This window comes from Mus pahari, chromosome 17, assembly GCF_900095145.1.
Source record: "Mus pahari chromosome 17, PAHARI_EIJ_v1.1, whole genome shotgun sequence".
NCBI lineage: Eukaryota > Metazoa > Chordata > Mammalia > Rodentia > Muridae > Mus > Mus pahari.
Genome location: NC_034606.1, coordinates 40,824,274 through 40,845,995, shown reverse-complemented (window position 1 = coordinate 40,845,995; position 21,722 = coordinate 40,824,274). Strand labels below are relative to the sequence as shown.

At 49.3% G+C, this 21,722-nt stretch overlaps 1 protein-coding gene across 1 annotated transcript in view; it reads left to right on the top strand.

The window, feature by feature from the left end:
• Zc3h3 (zinc finger CCCH-type containing 3) overlaps positions 1 to 21,722 on the top strand; it is an 86,999-nt gene that overhangs the window by 26,389 nt on the left and 38,888 nt on the right. The window contains exon 4 of the mRNA XM_021216602.2: positions 6,047 to 6,197. Coding sequence (XP_021072261.1) covers positions 6,047 to 6,197 — 151 coding nt within the window. The remainder of the gene's footprint in view (positions 1 to 6,046; positions 6,198 to 21,722) is intronic.

Genomic DNA, 21,722 nt, shown 5'->3' with positions numbered 1-21,722 from the left:
CTCTCCCTCTCCCTCTCCCTCTCCTTCTCCATCCCTCCCTCCCTCAGCGATTAGGGTACCACTGTCTAGGACTGTCCCTGCTTCTTGAAGCCCTGACCCTTCTTCAGTCCTGGCCTGCGACTAATCCATGGCTACTCCTGCTCCTTTAGAACCAGGTTCAAAAGTTGTTCTGTAGTGTCTGGAATGACGTTTCTTGTCTTCTGCTGCTGTGTGTACATATGGCACTGGAACACCATCTATTGTAACACAACTAATTAGGCAATTAATTGTGAGAAGTCTGCTCTCCTGGGAGGGCTCTGGAGCCCTTCGGTAGTTGTAGGCACTCATGCTCAGCTCTTGAACTATATAGGACAGCAAGAACAATGCAGAGGGAGAAGAGAAGGATTTAAAGGAGATTGGGTGGGCAGGAAGGCCTGTGCTAGTCCTGGGTCACATCATTAGGGAGCACTTGCCAGGCCAAGGCGATAGGCGTAGCCCCATCTTTGTCAACATGTCCTTGAGGGCTCTTGTAGCTCACTGCCACCTGTGTATGCTAGAGAAGGGGTCAGGCTGGTTCCTGCTGACTGCTGTCCTCTGTCTCATGCTCATTCTTTCAGGACAGATCCTGAGCTAGCCCCGAGATTGCACCTCAAGACAGGGGAAAGACCCTTTAGATAACTGTCACTGACTAGTGCCACTGTGAGTTGGCTAGGGAATGCCCATGCTGATCCTGAGGTGGGGACCATGGAAGAAGATGCTATTGATGGACAGACAGGACATGTAGCCGGTGAGCTGGATGGGAAGAGAGCATGGTTTATGGGGCAGAGTGGAAATCAATGTGGCTTCTGGAAGGGCTAATCCATGATGACTTCTTAGAGTTGTCATCAGCCAGTGAAGAGTATAGACAGTCTGAAGATATTGAAGAAGTGTCAGTGTAGCTGTTGATAAAAAGCAGATTAGGCAATATAGGAAGAAAGTTGAATCATACAGAATTAGGGGCAGAGAGCCTGACTGGGCAAGATACCCTCAGTCCTGTGGCCTGGTCCCCTGTCCTCTACCATGAAGGGTCCTCAACCTTGTCAGTACTCTAATAGCTCTGAAAATCCAGCCCCAGAAAACCTCGTGTCTCTGCCCTCTGCTCACACATCCTGCAGTGCTGTAGTCTTACAGTGGATCTGACCCCTGCCTGCCTGTTTCCAGCCATCTCTGCTGTCAAGAACTTGGAGAAATTTTCAAAGTTCTGTCAGCAGGGTCATATTCTTCTGCCAGGCTGACTCTGGCCATTCAGTGTTCAGGTGCCCGTCTCTGGCCTCTTCCTTAGCTGACCCCATCACGGGGCTAGAGTGGAAGGAGTTGTTCTTAAGCCAGAGCTCTGCTCTGTACTGATTCCTGCTGCCCTGTGTTGGCCACCTCCATAGAAGCTGTGCTGTTGTACCTGCCTGTTTCTGGGGCCCCAGCTAAGGGCTTGGTGGATACTGCTCTTGGACATGCTCAGAACTCTTTTGCTCTCTGCTCCTGTGTGTATGTGTGTGTGTGTGTGGGGGGGGGCAAGGTTCCACTTCAGCATCCTCCCTTTTCCTGAAGGGAGTTTCTGTGGGTTTTGTGGTGAGGACACTCACTGTGACTCTTCAGCTGGCTAGAGCAAGAGGTGGGGAAGCAGCTTTTTCCTGGGTTGCCTTAGGCATCTCTTTGCCCAAAATGCTAATTCTTCTATCATCCTATTTATTAACTGGTTGTGAAATTAGCAACTTATTTTCTTCCTAGTCATTTCCCTCTGAAGTTCCATAAAAGTCTGAACCACTCCTCAGCTCCTCCCTTATGACATCCAGGAGAGGTGGAGCTCCCTAGGATGAGAGCAGTAGTTCTAAGCGGTACTGACCCTAGGCCCCCCTCTGGCTATCCACTTAGGAGCTGGTCAGACTTCCTGGCTCAGTGGTCTTCTTCCCTCCTGATAGTGTGTCCCTGGGTCAGGGTACAAACCAGGCTCTTGAGAGTACCCTTGAGCTGCCCCTGACCAGCCCCCAGCCTGGGAGTGAGGGTGTTGAACCTCACAGCCAGAAGGTTCAGTCTTGGACAGGAGCTGGAGCCCTGCTGATAGATGGGGCTCATATCCCATTCAAATATGATGCCAGCAGTTTTTTTGTAGTTTGTCTTCCATTGCGGTAGTAAAGTTTTTAATTAGGAAAGCTAATGAGTTCGATTAGTCATTAGAAGTGACCTCTGGACAGCGGGCGGAGAGGGCTGCATGTGTGGGCCTGATAACACAGCTAGGGCAGCGTAGGCAATAAAGGCGCAAGGGGCTTGATTTGAGTGAAGCGTGCCACGGGGGATACATCATGCGGAGAAAAAAAATTACAGCCCTGGGAGTCTGTAATGAAGGGAATTAAACCAACATCCTATCTAAATAACATGATTATCTACACAAAACCCTTCAGCCAGCAAGGCGGGGTGGGCTGCCCCCACCTGTGTCCTCTGGGAGGAGGGCTGAGGCTGTTCCTGACAGTCAGTCTGGCTGCCCAGTAGCTCTAAGTCTTTAGCCCCTGGCCATCCCTGATGGGAGGGAGGGCCCATCTGGCCCCTGTGTGCTAGGCATAGTCTTAGAAACTCTTTCTCCTGCTGGCTACTGCGTCTGAGGGTTTTCCTTCCTGTAGCCCATCTGCCTGACAATTTGCTCCGTGTCTCCAGAGTCACTGTTATAAATATATCTAAGCTGTCCATTTGGGAAAGGCTGGGGACTGGGAGTAGTTTGGGGCCAGACTGGAGGGGGGGTGCTGCCCAACTAACTATTGGGTGACATGGGCTTCATAGTCCTCTTTGTGAACCCCTCAAATAATTTCACTCTCATGGGAGGACCATCCCTTGGGACCACGGTAGGTGTGAGGTGGTGAGAAAATATCCCACCTTGCTCTAGAGTAATCCAAGGTCAGTGAATCAAGAGTTGTTACCTTGTATTTCTTGGTGTGACAGTTGGACTAGTGAAATGCAGGAAGTTAGTGAAGAAATTTGACCCTAGGTTTGCTAGCAGGAGGGGTGAGAAGCCACTCAAGTGCTGATTGTTCTGAGCTACTGCATAGAGGGAAATCCTTTCTAGAATTCAGCCCTATGAGCAGTGGGGTGTAGTGCTTTCTAGAGGAAGCCTGGATAAGAGAAGTTTTTTTAGCCGAAAAGATGGCCAAGGAATAGGAACAGAGCTGGTTTTGATCCGATCCAGGCTGTCAGAGGGCATAGTGGGTTCCAGAACAGCCCAATCCAAGCTGCTGCTAGAACTAAGCTTAGTGGCTCTCAGCTGTGACAGAGTTTTAGGATTTGTATCTCAGTAGCTGTGGACAGCCTCAGGAGACTCATGAACAGGGTTTGAACAGAAGAAGTTGCTAGCTACTAATTGGGAGCCCTGTAGCCTTTTTTAATGGGGAACCTTAGCATGGGGAGGAAACACGTTGAACCTAAGTGTTGCTCTGATTGACTTGCCCCTGTCTATTAGGAATACTGGCATCGGGTAGCCCAGCTGTCCCATGTAAGGAAAGAATGGTTCCAGTTGGCCACATTCTCATCCCAGGAGGAAGCAGGGAGCCTTGGGCTGGGCTTACAGGGAGTGAGATCATGTTGGGGTTATTGACAGTGAGGATACCTGCATTCTTGAGCTCTTAGTTGAAATAAGTGTGTATTGATTGATTGTTGGCCTCTACTTGCTTCTTAGACCTTGAAAATTCAACTCAACAAACATTTTTTTTTTTATTCATACCCACTATATACCAGACTCCCCTGTGTCTTAAAACATGTTGAGCTACATCTGCTCAGAGTTGTAGATTCACGTTGGTAACTCAGAGAGGGTCACAGAATTTCAGGTAATGCAGCTTCTCTTGGATGTATTATTTATTTATTTATTTATTTATTTATTTATTTATGAGATGGACTCATATAGTTCTTTTTTTTTTTTTTTTTTTTTTTTTTTATGAGATGGACTCATATAGTTCTTTTTTTTTTTTTTTTTTTTCTTTTTGAGACAGGGTTTCTCTGTATAGCCCGGCTGTCCTGGAACTCACTCTGTAGACCAGGCTGGCCTNGAACTCAGAAATCCGCCTGCCTCTACCTCCCGAGTGCTGGGATTAAAGGCGTGCGCCACCACGCCCGGCACTTATATAGTTCTGACTGGTCTAGAACTCACTATTAGACCAGGGTGGCCTTGAACTCAGAGATCTGCTTACCTTTGCCCCTGCTTCCTGAGTGCTGGAATTAAAGATGTGTTGTGATGTGTGTCTCTGTGTGTCTCTGTGTATGTTTAGGTATGTACATATTAGTGTAGGTGCCTATGGAGGGCAAGAAAGGGCATCAGATTCTCTGGAGCTGGAGTCATAGGTTGTTGTGAGCTGCCTGGTATGGGTGCTGGAGACTAAACTTAGGTCCTCTACAAGAGTAGTTAGTATGTGCTGTTAACTGCTGAATCATCTTTCCCACTCCAATGCAGCTTCTTGCTTTGGTTCCCGAACTCCTGTTTTCCCCGTGGTCTCCTTGAGACAGACAAAAATGGGAACAGAGAGAACTAGAGGGGGGAGAGAAAAGAGAAAGCCAGGAGGCTGGTAAGATGGACCAGTGGGTAAAGGCACTTGCTGCCAAATGTGAGGACCTGAATTTGATCCCTGGGGCCCACGTGGTATAAGGAGACTCCTATAAATTGTTTTCTGATCTCACATGGGTGATGTGGCACATGCGCATGTGTGCAGTCACCTACATAAGTGAGTAAATAAACATAATGCACTCTTATTGATATTTTATATTTAATAAGAAAAGAAAAGAGAAACTATTGATGAGGGCACAATGGCAGGTGGAAGATGTGTTTGGGGTGAGTTCTCTAGAGGCTGCGATGGCATTGCTTTGGCTGGCATCTGCCTCTATTCTCTGGAACCAGATAACTCTTGAACTGTCACTCTGAGGGATATTCAACCCCAACACAACCCAGAGGGCTTTGACCAGTGACCCTGACACATTCAGTAATCCATGGTTGAAGCTGTAACTCCTCTGCAAGTGGGGCAGTCAGTGTCCAAGGTGGTGGGGAGGCTCTTGCACATATCTAAATGAGGAAGGGCAGTTGTGGTGTGGGCATGGTGGGCATGTGAGCTCTTCTTTTCCCTGGCCTTCCCAGAGGCTGTGTGACTGAGGCACTACCTCAGGAAGCTGAAATATGGGAGCTCTGCTGATCTCCAACATGTTACTCTCAGGATCTGTCACAGTTGCTGCTGGTCACTCAGAGCTACTCATGGCCTGAGTACTAAGCAGGGACAGACAAGTGTCTTTGAGGGTTCCTAGGGCCAGAGGGAGTTAGGTATAGACCAAAGGGAGTCAGACCACCTGGCTGTGTTTGTCTTGGCTCTGTTTAGGGCCCTGTGCCTCATGTCAGAGGGGAGCAGCCATGAGAGGCGGCCGTGTTAGCTTTAATTATCTGGACAGTTAGAGCTGTACATTATGAAAGTCGGGCAATTAGGCGTGTTCCTTGAAGCTATGGAGAAATTGCTGGCTATCAAGTGAACTCGGGCAAAACAGATCCCTGCTAATTGCAAGAAACATTCAGCAAGAAAAAAGCCATCATGGACATCACTCCACAGAATGTTATGAAAACAGTGATTAAGTACATAAATCTGCTTGGGCTTGTTGTTGGGAGGTACTGGAGAGGACGGGTCTGTTCTGGTGCCCCTCCCATGCAGGACTGTCTGCTCTGGCCTCTGGGACCAACCCTGGAGTTAGGAGTCTGCGGTTTCCGTGTATGGACTCTCACTTGTGAGGCCTCCTCCCTGTTGCCCAGGGCTCACTTGCTGGGCTTCTCCTCTCACTGGGAGCAGTCATGCAGTGTCTCTATCTTGTTTGGGTGGGTGTAAAGATGTTCTAGGCTCTCCCGGAAGCCACGCTAGCCACCTCCTAAAGCCTCTGCCAGGCTAAGGGGAGATCTCCGTGTGCAAGGAGTGAGGCTGGAGGCAGGGTGTGATAGAATTCCTGTAACTCATAGGTTAGCCTTGGGCCCTAGGGGCCCTGCTAACTCTTGCTGACCTATGCTAAATCTGGGTTTTTGTTGTAGCTTCCAGTGTGCACATGGGGATTCCACCCTCCAATAAGGTGATCAAGACCCGCTACCGCATTGTAAAGAAGACCCCCAGCTCTTCCTTTGGTGCTCCATCCTTCCCCTCATCTCTCCCCTCCTGGCGGGCCCGGCGCATCCCATTATCCAGGTAGGAAGACCTTGTGTAGGCTTCTGCAAACCTGCGTACTGTGCTCACTGTCTGGACATTGAGGACTGAAGATTGAGGCCTTTGGGCTATAGGACCTTAGCTTCCCTCAGGGAACTTTAGGGGACAACATCTTGATTTTATTTTTTCATTTGTTTAGCAGTTTATATACCATACACATGGCCGACTTGCTTATATTGCATGTTTACAAAGGTACCTGTGTGCATATGTCCACTGCTGATATCAGCACGCCTACTAATTGGTGGGACCCCAGGCACCGTGGAAACAGCTGCCCCCAAGATATTTGGGTCCTCTACTATGAGCTGCCCATGGGTATCCTCCTGAGAGAAGTCAGGCCCTGAGCACCCTGTCTGAAAACTGTCAACATGTTAACTGTCAAGAATGGTGATGTAGGTTCCTCATTACCCCAGCTAGGCCATCTCACAGTCTTCCTTCAGAATGCACTGGCCTTGCTGTAGCTACTGTGTCAGCAGCCATGTGTCTGACATTCTTGGGGCTCCCTCTGGGTTCCAGGAGAAGGCTGGGTCTTTTAGGACATTGATCCCCACCCCTCTCTTATTTTAGGTGGAGGTGTCCTACCTCCAGTCACAGTGAGGGGTGGCATCCCAGTGGGTAGGTAGGGAGCAGGAAGGGGTAGAGCGAGGCCCTGGGGGAGATTTGGGTCTGGAGACTCTGGCCAGGCCTGCTTGCAGAAGTGCATTTCACAGCCCGCTGCCCTCCATATCCTGCTTGGTTGTTGGTTCTGCTGCTACTCGGAGCATTCCTGGGCCGAGGCCAACACCAGAAGTGCATCCTGCTGTGTGGACAGTCCTGTCTGACTTAGCTTGTATGTCCAAGGCCCATCAGCCTCTTCCCTTACCACTGGCCACACCAGGTTTGGCCCTGTTGCCGACTTTTCTGGAGGCAATAGCTGGAAGTATATTTTAAATTAATTTTACTGCACTTTTTGTAATATTTTTGTTTTAAATAGATTTATATGCATCTTGGGGGCTATTTCTACAAATTTATGAAGATAATTTTTACTCTCTCGATAAGGTTAAATTTACACCTGCTATTTCCATATTAATTCACATTGCTAAGTGGATCTAATTTTCTTCCGTTCCTCTATCTGGTGAGCATGGCCTTTCCTAATGCAATTTCCCCCTCACTAAATCACTGTGATCGGGAGTCATGATCGAGCTAAATTAACTTAAATTAATTTACTTAATAAGAGCCCCAGATCATCATGAATGAGGTTCAGATTTATTGATTCTCAGCTGGTGAGAACCTCCCCCTCCTGCAGCCGGCATTAGGCCTGCATCCCTCCTCAGGTAGGGCATGGATGGGGCCCAAGGTAAGATTGCTAGGCGACCTAGCCATCTTTTCCCTCCAACCCTGGAGAGCCAAGCAGGTTCCAAGTTTTAGTGTAGTAGGGCCTCCTAGGAGGCCTCTAAAGAGTTACTATGTAGAAACTTCTACCTTGGCTTGGGGCGGGGTGGGGTGGGGTTGGGGGGCTGAGTCCTAGAAAAGGGAGGTGCTTGTTGCAGACTAGGGGTGCACAGTCAGCAGGCATGCCACACAGTCTCTAATGGAGGCTAGGAAGTAAACACCAAGTCAGCTGGGCTCTTCTCTTTAAACTTCCTTTCTGCCAAGGTGGTGCCTGGTGTGGTTCAACTGTGTAGGTGGACAGGAGGTGGGGTGGGTATTGCCTTTTGATGGCTCAGGTCCTACAACTGTGGGTGCCTGCCTGGACTGAATTCATGTGTCTGCTGTGCTGGCTAGCTGTTGTGGACACCAGGCCTCAGTGCTCTCTCTGCACCCAGAGGAGCACTTCAGCTTGGATACAGTGTATGTGAAGGGGCCCTTCCACTTTTCCCTGACCACTCACTCTGGTCATTTTTAATCCTTTGCCAGATATTTGAAACTCTTGGGGGTCATGAATTCTGTGCTTAGGGCTAGGAAAGGGACTAAGCTTAGGGGTACAATTCTCAGGAGACCCTAGGGAGAATGGCTAGCAGGTTAGGCTTCCCTTACCCAAGGTCATCCATGCCCTGGTGTAGCTGCCTGCTCAGCAGAGTGGCTGCCAGCCAGCTGCCTGACCTGCTATTGTCAGATGCACACGCTTGGGTTTGGCTTATTGAAGCAGCAGATGGAACCTGTCTTTAGGGCCAGTGCTAAGTTGGTACCTGCCTTCCTGCTGCCTGTGCCCTATCAGAGCCAGGGGCCACAGTGATTATTTGGCTTGCTTCCTTCCGTGCAGATCACCCGAAGGCTCCTTGGGTTTTTTTGTATGATAGGAGGGATTGGGATGGTGTTGGATTCAAGCCACTGGGGACTAAGGACTGCTGCAGTGCTGTTTACTGGGCCTGTAGCTGTATACTCCCTGGGGGGAGAGCACCTTCCCTACTCTGTTAGGTAGCCCTAGCAGTCTTAGAAGTTTTGATGAAGGAGTTGGAGACTGGTAGACACATGTGACGGAGTGACTGAGCATAGGCGTGAGATGGAGTCTTCTCGTTCTTTGCAGATACTGTGGTTAGAGACTTGGCCACTCCTGATCATTGCTAAAGGACCTTGGCTGGGTAAGCCACTTCTTCCCTGAAGCCTCAGTTTCTAATCTGCCCTTGAATTGGTATTATTTATTCTGAAGTATAAGAAGCGGAACAGTGGGTAGTGGGTACGAACACATGGGTAGTGAGTGGCAGAGAGGCTCCAGGGTTCAGGCAGGTCTTTAAAGGCCCAGGCAACAACCTGTTGCCCTCATCCTAAGCAGGGCTTCTCAGTGATGGGGCTGAGCACTGTGCCACCTGTGACAGCTAGGTAGCTTGGTTACATCTCTGCTGTCCTTAGGTCACCAGATGATAGAGTGGGCAAACTGGCAATGCCATGATTTATTTGCATGAGGCCTCCCTGCCACCTCCTGGGGCCTCCTGTCTGTGTTCTTCTCTCCTTGCTTTCCTAGGAAGGCAGGGTGTCTCTGCCATCCTGGGCTGTTCGCAATGCTTCTGTTTGGGAAAGAGCAGGAGTGACCATCTTGTTCCCTTTTGGGAAGTTCTATACATCCTTTCTTTGGAGCCTAAGGTGGCACTGTAGGGGAACTGCCATCACCTATTATCTCTGAACACATTTTATGGTATGAGGTGACCTTACTCTAAGGCCATGAGAACTTGGCAGGCATATACTTACAGAATAGTCACAGGGGAAGAGGGAAGTGGGTCTTCCTTCTGCTGCGGGCACATGCTGGGTTGGACATGCTGGGCGTCAGCTCATGGCCTCAGATTGTTTTGGTTGGTCAGTGCTTGTCTCTGTCCAGACAGAAGGCTGGGAGGCTGCTGAGCAAAGCCCTAGAATGTTGAAGTACTCCCATTCAGGGTCTAGGAAGATGGCCATGCCCATTGAGGCTGTGGTTGGCAAGCTCACCTGTTGTCTTGGCTAAGTGAGTGCATAGTGGCCTGTGACAGAAGGCCCCTTCTGGTACAGGACTCTGACTTTGGGGCTGGTGTCTGTGGTACTGATCTCTGTCATCTTTGGGTATTTGGCAATGGCTGTTGGCTCAGCTCAGAGGCTTTCTGGTGAATGTGCTGTTCAGCCCCTGCCCAGGGAAGCCAGCGGGATGGACCGTTGTTCAGTTAGTTCAGTCCAGGACTCTGGGTGCCCCCACTGTACACTCTTGTCTTGGCCCCGCATCAGCCTTCCAGAGCAATCCTTGAGCCTTGGAGAATACTGATGTCTTGGCATAGGACTTGCCCGCAGGGGTTTCAGGCCTGGAACCAGCCCAAGTCACACAAAAGATGCTGTTCAGGCCTAAAGTCTAAGATGCAGGGGCAGAAATTGAATGGGGCCTCAGAGAGAAGCCATCCCAGAACAGAGGCACACATCTGTATGGCAGGTGGTTTTTTTTTTTCCTTAAGATTTGTGGATTTGCCTGTGTCCTTGTGGCTTTCAGCAAGTTCATTAATCTGAACTGAAGCTGATGTGACTTATATCCCTAAACTGCCTGTCACTTTTTTTGTTTCACCAAATTCATTTGACATGAAAGTGCGAAATAAACAGAAGCCACTGTGCTTAAGCAGATGAATCGAGAGGCTTTTCCAGCCCAACTACAAATGGTCCTGTCACAGAGCTACTGCCTGCTGGGCTGCCTTATTTTATTTTATTTTGTGCCTGTGCGGTAAATCTTAAGTAATCTCTGTGCAGTTTGACGAGGTTTAGGCCAAGAGTTTGAAAGGCTCTGAAACGCTTCTCCAAAGTGACGGCTCATTAAAGAGGATTCAGCCAAGAATGGGAGGCATCTCCAACTGCACGGCTGGTTCCTATGCTCTGTCTCCATGTGTTTCCTTAATGAGCAGCTCCACCCACTGCCTGGCTACCAGCAGCTGCCCTGTTCTGCCTCCTGCTTGCTCTCTGTACAGGGTACTGTCTTGTGACTGCCAGGGCTGCAACAACAAACTGTCACCATGTGTATGGCTTAGACGCATGTATTTGCCTCTCTCTTCTGGAAGTCAAAATCTGAGATCAGGGTGAAGACAGATTGTGGAGGCTGATAGGGCTCTTGGCTCCCTGGGGACTTCTTCATCTAAGGGAGGAGAGCTCATGAACATTTATTTGGTCTTTTCACTTAGAGGACCCTCATCCCATCCTGAGGGCCTTGATTCTTATTCTGACTCTGAATAGCCTTCCAAAAGCCCTACCTCCAAATGGCATTTCTTAAAGCTAGGACTGCAGCATGGAAGTTTGAAGGGCACAGCCGTTCTGTCCGTGGGAGGGAGGGTCCACTATCAGCTAGCGCTGGAGTTCCCATAGCTTCCTGACACTCCCGGGAGTGCAGTAGTGAGAGGTGCTTAGAGTGACTCCATACAAGGCCAGTGCTCCCTTCTCCAGATTGCTTTCTTTTGTTTATCTTTGTTTTTTTATTTTTTTTTTTATTTTTTATTTTTTCCAGATTGCTTTCATCCTCATTCTCTGCCTGGTCTTGAACAGCCCTCTGGGAGTTTACACAGGTAAACTCAGTACGGGGTCCTGTTCATACTGATGGTTTGAGTTGCCAAGGAGATAAGGGTAGATTAGGTTAGGAGCCTGTTGGGACCCAGGTCCTAATGGAAATGGCAGTCAGGACCATGGACAATTGAGACATGAGATTTTGTGAATAGCCACTGGTAGGACACACTGAGGCCTTGAAATCTGCCTAAAATGCTAGGTTGGGAATTGGTTTTAGGGAAGACCCATCTGAAAGTAAGGCTTCCAGGAGTTAGGGCAAGGACAGCACAGGCCACAGCAGCAGGGCCTTTTTGTGGCCTGGAGAAGAATTCAGAATGCTAAGATGAAAGAGGCTGGTATGCAAGGCAGGACCCATGGGTCTGCTCCTGGGCCAACTCAGTGTTGGGTATCACGGGATATGAGCTGAGACATCATTCCCTCCCAGGCGAGGAGCAGCTTGCCAATGAGGAACACTATTGTGAGCCCTCCTTTGGGGTTGTCCCCGTGGCCCTGCAGGTGAACACATCCCTAGTTCTGGCTGGGGTGGGGAAAAAGGTAGGGCCACTCAAGATAGCCCACTCCCCCAGGGCAGAGCTGGTCCCCTCTGACTGTCCTTTCAGCCCAGGCCATGCTTTGGCCCTAGAGACTGATACCAGTACAGTGCTGCTGACTATTGGACCACCTTGTCTCCCTGCCTCAAGACAACCAATTCTTCCACAGTCAGGCTTCCCTAAGACCAGGTGCTTGCTCTGCTAGCTCCCCCAGCATTCGCAGCCTTGAGCTTCAGTGTCTGACTGCAAGGACCTTGTCCGGGTGCCTTGTGTGTTGTCTGTAAGACAAGTGGCTCTAAGAATCACTCTGTGCCTGATACTTCTGCGTGAGTGCTCAGTCCATATACATATAGCATGGGTGTTAAGAGAGGTGGTAACAAGAGAAGATCCCTAGGGTGGTGCTGCAGATAGTGGGTACAGTAGTTAGAAGGATTACTGTTTATCCTGGAAGCCACTACTCCCAACTCCCTTTCCTCACCTTAGTGTCAGTATTGGGAATGACTGGGAGGCATTGGATCACATGTACGCAAAGATTGTTACCTCAGGTCAGGAGATCCAAGGTCCAGGTAACCCTAAGCCTAGAGAGAGGTTTCCTGATTAACTCAAGGCCAGGACTGTGGTTCTGGGGGAACGGCTCTCTGGTCAGTAGCATAGAATGGTGATCATGAGGGTTGGGGTTATTTACCCGATTGGCACCCATATTTTACTTGTTGAGTATGTGGTTATTGTGGCTCAGGTCAGAGTCTTCCTGACTTTTCTTCTAAGCTCCCTTAAGTGGGTGTTGCAGGCAGGCCACAGGTGGGTGACTCCTCTCTGCTTAGGCACTGGATTGGAAGTGCCTGACAGCCTGACTTAAACCCAGGTGGATTCTGCCTTGCTCTTTCTATCATTGCTTGTGTTCCCTCACTCAGTAATCACTGAAGGCCCCTGCCTACCAGGGAGCTACAGCCCACAGAAGTCAGCCTGAACAGCTGCTCGTCATTCCTAGGCTGAGAGGAACAGCTGGGCTATAGCTCTCAGGACCATGGTACCTTTGATGAATGAAAAATCACAGGTAAAGCAGAGGCTTCTTGGTAGGGAAATGGCACAGGCCAGACTGGGAGATCCTAGGGAGCCCATGTGGAGGCCAGCGAAGTCCCAGTGCAGATGCTCAGCTGGGTCTGTAGTAGAGGAGTCTGGCGTTAGAGAATTAATATGGGGCCCTGGAGGGGTCAGGAAGGCCTGGCTGTGGCAAGCCAGCTGCCCAGTCCCAGCTCTTGCTGCACAGTGACAATGGTGGATATAATATCTGTGTGTGGACTTAATGTAGCCGCCATCCTATGCAGGGCCCTGCTGACTGGGGCTGGTTAGTGGCCTGTAGATGGCTGCCAGCACGTCTGAAACCACAGCTGCTGGGCCTGGGCTGCAGCTTCTCTGAATCTGCTCCTTGCCTCTGCTCCCAGTGGAGCACAGGCTGTCTCTTCCTTGTTCTGTGTCAGTGGTGCCCAGACAAGGGAGCGAGGAGTTGTTACTTTTAGTTCATGACTCACATGCTTTTTCCTAACTAGCTCCTTACTTTTAGTTTCTTTGAATAACTTTTGTATTTTGATATGTTTTATACTTAGAGAAAAGGCACAGAAATAATACAGAACTCTAATTTTTTTTTTTTTTTTTTTTTTTTTTTCGAGACAGGGTTTCTCTGTATAGCCCTGGCTGTCCTGGAACTCACTTTGTAGACCAGGCTGGCCTCGAACTCAGAAATCCACCTGTTTCTGCCTCCCAAGTGCTGGGATTAAAGGCGTGCGCCACCACCACCCGGCCTTAGTATTCTTTACCCAAGTCTCCCAATTAGTTTCATTTTGCCCATTTACTGCTGCATTGCCTTTGTGCTTTTTGAACTGGTCCTCAAGGACTGTCTTTGTGGTCCTGCACAAGTCTCTAGGCAGGAGGGATGTCTGAGGCTGACCTGGTCTCTGTGGTCATGTACTTGGAGAGGAAAGGCCCAGGTGTTGTGGGGAATGTCCCTTTACTGGGCTTTTTTCATGTCTCTTTGGAATTAGGTGTAGATTTGCTGTTGGGCGGGAATGTTGTAGAGGTTCTTATGTGTTCTTGGCTTGCTTGGTGGAGGAGCCACGTGGTCCAGGAGCTTTTGGCCAGCCTTGCCGTGTAGGTTACTCTGACCCATGGGTAGGAGGTTGTGAAGACTTGGCAGACTCGGGCTCCCCAAGCATCTGGACTATTAGTGACTTCCCAGTCTTCCTCCATTCTGATGGGTTGATGGGACTCTGCCTGTAAGTAGTGACCCCTTGTCATGTATGATTGTTTGTTTACAATGGTGTGATCTTGAACTCACTGTTAAGTAGGCTGCACTCTCTCTCTATCATTATTTATTTTGGTCCTCAGTCAGTCTTATCCTTCAGACTGGCTTGGGTTTCTCAGCAGCCTCCTCATTCCCTGGACACTGACTTGCAGTGGGATGAAGGTGCTCCAGGTTCACCCTGGACTTCCCCTTCCATGGTCCTGAATCAGTCACTTCTTTACAAAACTTTGCCCCTTATGGTATGCTAACACTTGGCCAGTCTTTGCAGTGTACAGAAAGCCTCCTGTGACCAAGTGACCAAATATTAGTAGTGTTGAAATTAGTTCTGGGGCTGGAGAGATGGCTCAGTGGTTAAGAGCACTGACTGCTCTTCCAGAGGTCCTGAGTTCAATTCCCAGCAACCACATGGTGTCCCACAACCATCTGTAATGGGATCCGATGTCCTCTTCTGGTGTGTCTGAGGACAGCTGCAGTGTACTTATAGAAAGAAAAAAAAAAAAAAAAAAAAAAAAAAGAAGGAAGGAAGGAAATTTAGTTCTGGGTGAACACAGCATGCCGCGTTGCTTTTGGATCTCCTCAGTATCTACTTGTGCCTGGATGTTCATTTGTTCATTTGTTCAAGCCTGGAATGCAAGTTTTATCCTTTCAATTAAGCACTGAGAAAAGCAGGCTTACTAAGTAGAGTTCCGCATTGTTCTTGGCATGTGGTGAAATATAGAAATATAAATGTAGGCCTCTGTGAGGCTTGCTGAATGCTATATGCACAGCGCTTGCCTGTACAGTGACACTCTCCTGTTCCCTGCCTGAGCCAATCTCGTGCCCCTTCCAGGACCTCCAAGCCCAGTGCAGCTCCCATCCAGCCCTTCTTCCTGTGGACTCACTAACTTTTTTGGAATGGCACATATATGACTGTCCCTCACTTGGTTTGCACAGTGTAGTGGATCTGGTTTACACGATCTTTGTGGCTTCTGTACTTCATTACTGCCAAGCGACATTCTGTTGCTTATTCCACGCTGATGCGAATTCTCTCTGGGTGAACATGAACTGATTGTCATTGGAGAGGTGTAAACGAAGGCAGCTGTGCACACCTGAGCTTCCCTTTCCTCTAGTGGGGATTGCTGGGATGTGGAGAAGATACATGTTTATATGAAACTGGCTCATCTGCCTTTCTGGTCCCTTATACCTGATATTATTGGGTTTTGGTTCGGTTTGCTTTGGTTTTTATTTCTACTCTCAGTGTGTGGCAGTCTTACTGCATCCCCTGGTGACCACAATGTTGAGCATTTACTCAAGCTTGGTTATTCTTAAACTCAGGGGTACATTTAGGTTTGTTTGTATTTTTATAGCACCACGTCTCTCCCTTCCCCCACCCTTTCCGTCATCAGCCTTATGGATTGGCTGAGACTGAGGAAACAAGAAGGTTGTGGCTTCAGGGACCTCATTCTTGTCCTTGTCTCCTGGGCGTGTCCCACCTGCTCCCTGTCACCTGTCTCATGCACATGCACACAGTGTACCCCGCACACACTTGCCTTGCAGGCAGGCCGTCTGCTAACACCATTGTGCTCTAAGCCCGATCCCATGCATATATGTCAAGGAACATTTACTGGGTCCCATTCCCTGCCAGTTCACTTGTGTCCCTTCCTAGGCTGGTTAGAGATGCAGGCCTGAGTATCTGTGAGGGCCCCTGTAGCCTCTGACTGCTCACTTATATTCCATCTGATGGACTGAAATTAGAGACATAGGTAAAGAAACCAAAGTAGGATGTTGCCTGTGGGGAACAGCAGTTGCATTCAAGGTAGCTCTTCTCTCCTCTGCAGGAGCTGAGCAAGCACCAGGTGGTGTCAGTCCGAAGCAGGAGAGCTCCGGATTCTTTTTGACCAGGGGAAGGCTCTTGAAGATGAGTCCTGGAGCCTTCATCCCCTCCTGCTCTGGCCTCCACAAGCTTCCCCACGTGGTGTTGGAGGAGGCCTCTTCCGGCAGGTTTTTTAGAATTTTATTTTATGAGAACCGGCGGTTACAGCTCCCCAAGTGCTGTAAAAGTTAATGTGATGGCCTCCCTGTGCCTGTGCTCATTTTTATAATTTTTTATTTTATGAAACAGGACAGGGAGCTTAGTGACTTATTACTATTCATTTCGTTTCAATGCAGTAAATATTGATTCAGTTGGGGGTTTTCAATTTAAACCACTCGGCGATTATATAAAATATTACTGGCTTCTGAAATTATGCTTACCGATCCCTTCGGCTGCTCATTAAGGAAGGAGTGCAATTTTTAGATCCCTTTGCCTTCATCATTCTAATAAATGGGCTGAGATACGTTTTTGCACGGAAGGTGCCACAGAAGTTGCTAGCAGGGGCTTGACAGCACGGATGCAACTCTTAATTTGGAAGTCATTTCAAAGCATGCCTTGGTTATTTATTTCTCTTTGAGGCAGGCAGGCCTTTGAGCTCTTGTCCTCTGTTGCAAGGCTGAGTGGCATCCTCCTGAGCCGGACACCTGCTGCTTCCACTGAAGCTGAGGCCCACACCCTTCCAAAACCTTTCAGGGAGGGACTGGCGGGAGAGTCATCTTGGAAGGGCAGCTTCTAGCCCTGACTAACACCGAGGCTGGGATATGCCTGAGGGATGCACAGTTCTCAGGAAGGGAGGGTGGTACTTTCTTAGAGATCTTTTTGTTTATTGTTACTTTATTTTATTTATGTACAAGGTGCTTTGCCTGCCTGTGTATCAGTTGCATGTTTGGTGCTTGTAGACACCAAAATAGGGCATCAGATTTCCTGGAACTGGAGTTAAAGACCATTGTGAACCATCATGTGGGTGCTAGAAATTGAACTCTGGTTCTCTACAAGAGCAACAAGTTCTCATAACCATTTAGCTATCTCTCCACCCCTTCTTAGAGATCTTTAAACACAGCCCTTGCTAACTGGTGGGATAGAGCTGAGACTAAGAACTGAGCCCCTGAGGAGGGAGCTCTTGGGTGCTGGGGCCCAGGTGCTGCTGCTGCTGAGCTGGTTACTACTGCTGTGTTCTTTAATGTGCTGACAAGCAGCACATAACCACTGTGCTTTGCCGACAGGTCCCCTTCCTGGACTCTGGCTTCAGAGCAGGAAGCCAGCTGGAGCTTCTGCACGCAGGCCTGTTCTTTTGCTTGGTCACGCGGCATCTGATCTGAGTGATAGCCTCTGGGTGAGCTCAGGAATGGCCCTATGACCAGGGCATGAGAATTCCCTAGGAGACTTCAGTGCTCCTGTGCTCCCAGGTAGAAGGAGCAGAGCCTAAGCTGTTCCTCAGCCGCCTCTCAGAAGAGTAGGACAGGGCTGTAGTCTACAGGGTCCTCTTCCCACAGAGTCACACATCCCCATGACAACCTTTTCCAACACTGCCACTGCTGTTTCATCAGGCTTTCAGGACGACTGGCATGGAGCTAGGAAGCCATGGCTAGAGTGTTTGTGATGTGACCATCTGAGAAGAGACAGGGAAGGGGTCCAGGTTAGGGGTCCAGGTTAGGGGTCCAGGTATAAGGTAAGAGGCTTCTCGACATAGAGACCCAGGGCCTTGAACTTGGAATGATGCCTGCAGGGCAGGCAGCAGTGATCTGTCCCCCTGTGTCACTTGGTCGTCCATGGTCTCCTTGTCCCTCTAGTAGATCACTAAAGGTAGACAGACCAGCATGAGGGCATGGAAGGTGGTAGGACAATAAGCCATCCAAAGGTAGAACGTGTGCATTCTCCCTGCTCAGGTTCTGCGCTCACATCCCTCATGGGCTGTCTCTTGCTGGCCGTTGTGATGTCTGTGTCTCTTGACTCAGTCTCAGTCTGGTATGCTCTGTGACTGCCTGCCAGTTGCATGTGCTGTCTTTTCTTCCTCCTTTTTCTTTGCATGTGTCCCCCTGTGACATGTTCCCTCTTGCCTTCACTTTTGCTTCTTTGACTGAGTGAAACTGTGCCTGACCCTGAGGCTCTGTGCACAAGTAGGAGATGCTCTCCAGAATTTGCTGCCAGCACAAGGAGGCTGAGGCCTTCCCAGCAGAGGAGTGATTGCTATGCATGGGTTCTGTAGCCCCAGGTGATGCTCCCTTGAGTGCAGGCCTGAGGGAGAGCTTAAGTGGGCACACCTTGATCCTCCTCCAGTCTACTCTGGATCCAAGCCTTCTGTAGAAACCTTGCAGCCCAGGGCTTTCCCTTCCAATGGGACTAGACTCCCACAGCTCTATTTCACGTGGACAGTCTTCTTGGGTAAGGATGGTCACAGAAGGCTAGGGCAATGGGTCATGGGATTTTCTTGGTACCTAGTGAGAAATTTGTGGATTCCAGATCAGGGCTGGCTTCCAAGACACTGGGTTTTGCTTCTGTTGTTGAGCCCCATGTGGTAGAATCTGATCCAGAGGGTGGAAGGGGACTGTCCTCTTTACCCTTCTTGTTGGCTTGTGTGATTAAAGTTCTATCTATCGTGATAGGCCTATGCTAAAGAACATCACAGTGTGACAGGAAGGACCATACCTCAATCTGGTTTGTGGATGGCTGTCCCTCTTCCTATTGTGGGGAAACACTGAGGACCAGGACCCAGGAGGACCTCAGTGAGGCTCTGCCACAACATAACCACAGACCACATCATAAAGTATTTAATGACTGAGCTGGAAGGCACATCCTTCTCATATCTCTGAGGATGGTTGGTAAGAAGGGGCACTCAGAAGGCTTGTAAGCTTTCCTTTAGTGTAGGGAACACGTATGTTAACCATATGCAGTTGCAGTTGGTGCCTGGGCCCCAAGGCTGAGGGGCAGACATGGACAGTTTTGGATATATATACAGCAGAAAAATTGGAGATGCTATTCTAACAGGGAGAAGCAAAGTATCTCTGTCACTCAGTGCCACCTGGGTGCCTTACATCCTTAAATGCTGTTTTAAATACCTCTTTTAGCCTGTTTTTAGAGGTGGTAGTAAACTGTCATTCAAATAATCAATACCATATCTAACTTCCCATAAATCATACTCCAGCTGATCTTACCTCAAACATGCTTCAGCCTCTCATGGCTGGGTCGGGGGTTGGACCGGTGGTAGTGGCCTTACCTGAGAACTTGAGAAAGTGGCATTTCCAGGGCTAGGCTCCCATGGTAGCTGCTATCTGAAGGCCATGCTATTTCTTGGGCTCCCTACCAGGTGCTCCCTTAGGAGCCAGGTGGTCTTACCCTAGGACTCCATTGCATCATGCTGGGGAGGAGGGTGGCCTCTCTGTCATTACAGTACTTCCAGTAGGAAATAATACTTCATGGGTGCAGGGGACATGGGCTCTCAGGCCAGCATGAGGAGATTGTTCTCTCTTTGACCCGCCTTCCCAGCTCTCATTTACATCGCTCCTATAATGCTCTGTTTTGGGATGTGGCTGATTTGGATGATATCCTATCTCTACCTGAGCCTAAGGAACAGGCCTCTTGTGGGAGCACCTCCTACTAGGTCCTTCGGTTTCTGTCCTCCACAGCACCCTTCCCCGTCTAGCATTTGCTATGGCTACTGGAAGTTTTAGTACTTCATGTGCTGCCTGGGCAGCTAAGGCTCATGGGGGCCTGAGGAATGTTTTGCTGGTGACATCGACCTGGTATATGGATTGGAGTTGAAGTTTGAGAGACCTCTTTGTATCTGGAGCAGGCCCAGGTACTCTGGTCAGCCTGCAGGTTGGGACCCCAACTCATGCTGAGCCACTCAGGCTCTTGAGGGCTTTCCCCAAGTCAGCAGGGTGCTTGTGGCTGACTGCCCCTCCCCAGAGCTGTAGTCCCTTGTGTAATTTGCAGTGGGATGCCTGTTAAGATTGCGTCCACTTCCCAAGTCAGCACTTAATTGGCAAGGTGCTTGATTTAACAGCGTGGGAGCCTCCACCGGAAAAATGGCTTGAATAAATCTTTGCCTGACGCCAGAAAATAGATATAATCTCAGCATTAACTACATTAATAGTAGCAGGAGCTGAATTAAGAAAGCCATAAAGCATAGGTGGGAGCATAAATTACGGTCCCTCCTCCCCTGCATGTTTGGGTCAGGGAGGTCGGTCCTGGGCAGAGTAAGGGCTTAACCAGTAAGCCTGAGCAGCAGCTGGAGGGACTGCTCTGACGGCCCTGACCTACAGTCTCAAGTGTCTCTGCTGCAGGGAGTTTGGCTGTGTGACCTAGTCCTTCCCTCCTGGCTCTTGTATGTCCTAGGTCTGGGTAATCCTGGCAGAGGGGGCCAACAGTACCATAAGGTTCTAGAATAACCCTGTATGTCATCTTTAGGAGTGACAGACAGGACTGAGTTTTGCTAGAGCAAATGATTCCACACCCATGCTGTCCTTTGGTATTTGCATGGAAGAAACCGTCTTAGAGGAGGACCATCCCACTGCTTGGTTGGCAGCTGAGTGCCCCTGAGGTCTGACTTTAGGGTCACCTTCCTTCTTCATTGTTGTTCCCGCAGTCCTCTTCCCACAGGAACTCTCATGTGATGACAGTGGCTTTGGCTAGGGCAAGTCTCATTGACTGGACTATTTATTGTATGAGTCTGGCACAGGGCTATTCTAGTTTTGGGAGGCAGGAGGTGGGCATATCCTGCAGAGCTGCTCTGCTCTGTCTTTGTTTGCCACTGACACTATAAATGAAGATTCCTGAGTTTTGGTTTGGTTCTTTAATTCAACCTTGTTTATTATTCATGTGTCTCTAGCTTGCCCGTTCTTCATGGATTTGTAGGACTCTGTCAGAGTTCAGGGTGTCATCTTCATCATTTACCTCAGTTTTAGTTTTGCTTTTCTGTTTAAGGTCATTTGCCAGAAGGGCCAGTTTTTTTTCTATGCTATGGATTCTGCCTCTTGAGACTCCATGCATCAGTTTCTGTAGAACAGCCTTCCCTGCTCTGTTGAGCCCCAGAACCCCACCTACCTGCTTCCTATAATACTGACCTCCAAGGCTCTGTCCTGGGCTGTCCCTGCTAGTAGAAGCATACAGCAGCCTAGAGAGTTACTTCTGTTCGCCTCTCGCTGTGGATTGAATTGTGTTCCATTGGAATTCATAAGGGAAAGCCCTGACCCTCATGTGACCGAATTTAGAGAAGAGGTCTCTGGGTGTGAGTAAAATTAATGAGGGTCACACAGGTTCAGCTCTTATCTGGTCCTACCGGTGCCATATAAGAAAAGGAAGCGACACAGTGCACACCTTGAGAAAAGCCAGGTGAGGACAGTGGGAAAGAACCTTCTAGAGCCAGGAAGGGCAGCCTCCCCTGAGAGCAATCAGTAGCCCATGGGTCTGGGCCTCCCGGCCTCAGGAAGAAGCATGTTTCTGTTGTTGAAGCAACCATGCTGCAGCATTCTGTGGGCTAACCTGAGACAGGCACCTTACCACTCACTGGTCCTCAGGCTGTCCAGGATGCTGTGTGTGGTACTAGCTTTCTCTCATGGCTTGTCCTTTTGGCTATTGATGGGTGTCTTGGTTACTTTTTGCCCTGGCATCTGTCCCCAGAGCTGCTCTTAGCCTTGTCGGCCATGTCTAGGTGGCAGAGAACCTTCACGTCTGTGGAGTTCAGCCTTGGGTTGAATGAAAGGATTAGAAGATAAGACAACTAGCTCCTATGCTCCTGTTCCACAGCACAGTCGACTATAGCACAAATGTTGCAGTCCCTCCATTCTCTCATTGGAGCCATGCTGCTGGTATGTGGTAGCATCTCACAGTGTGTGTGTGTGTGTGTGTGTGTG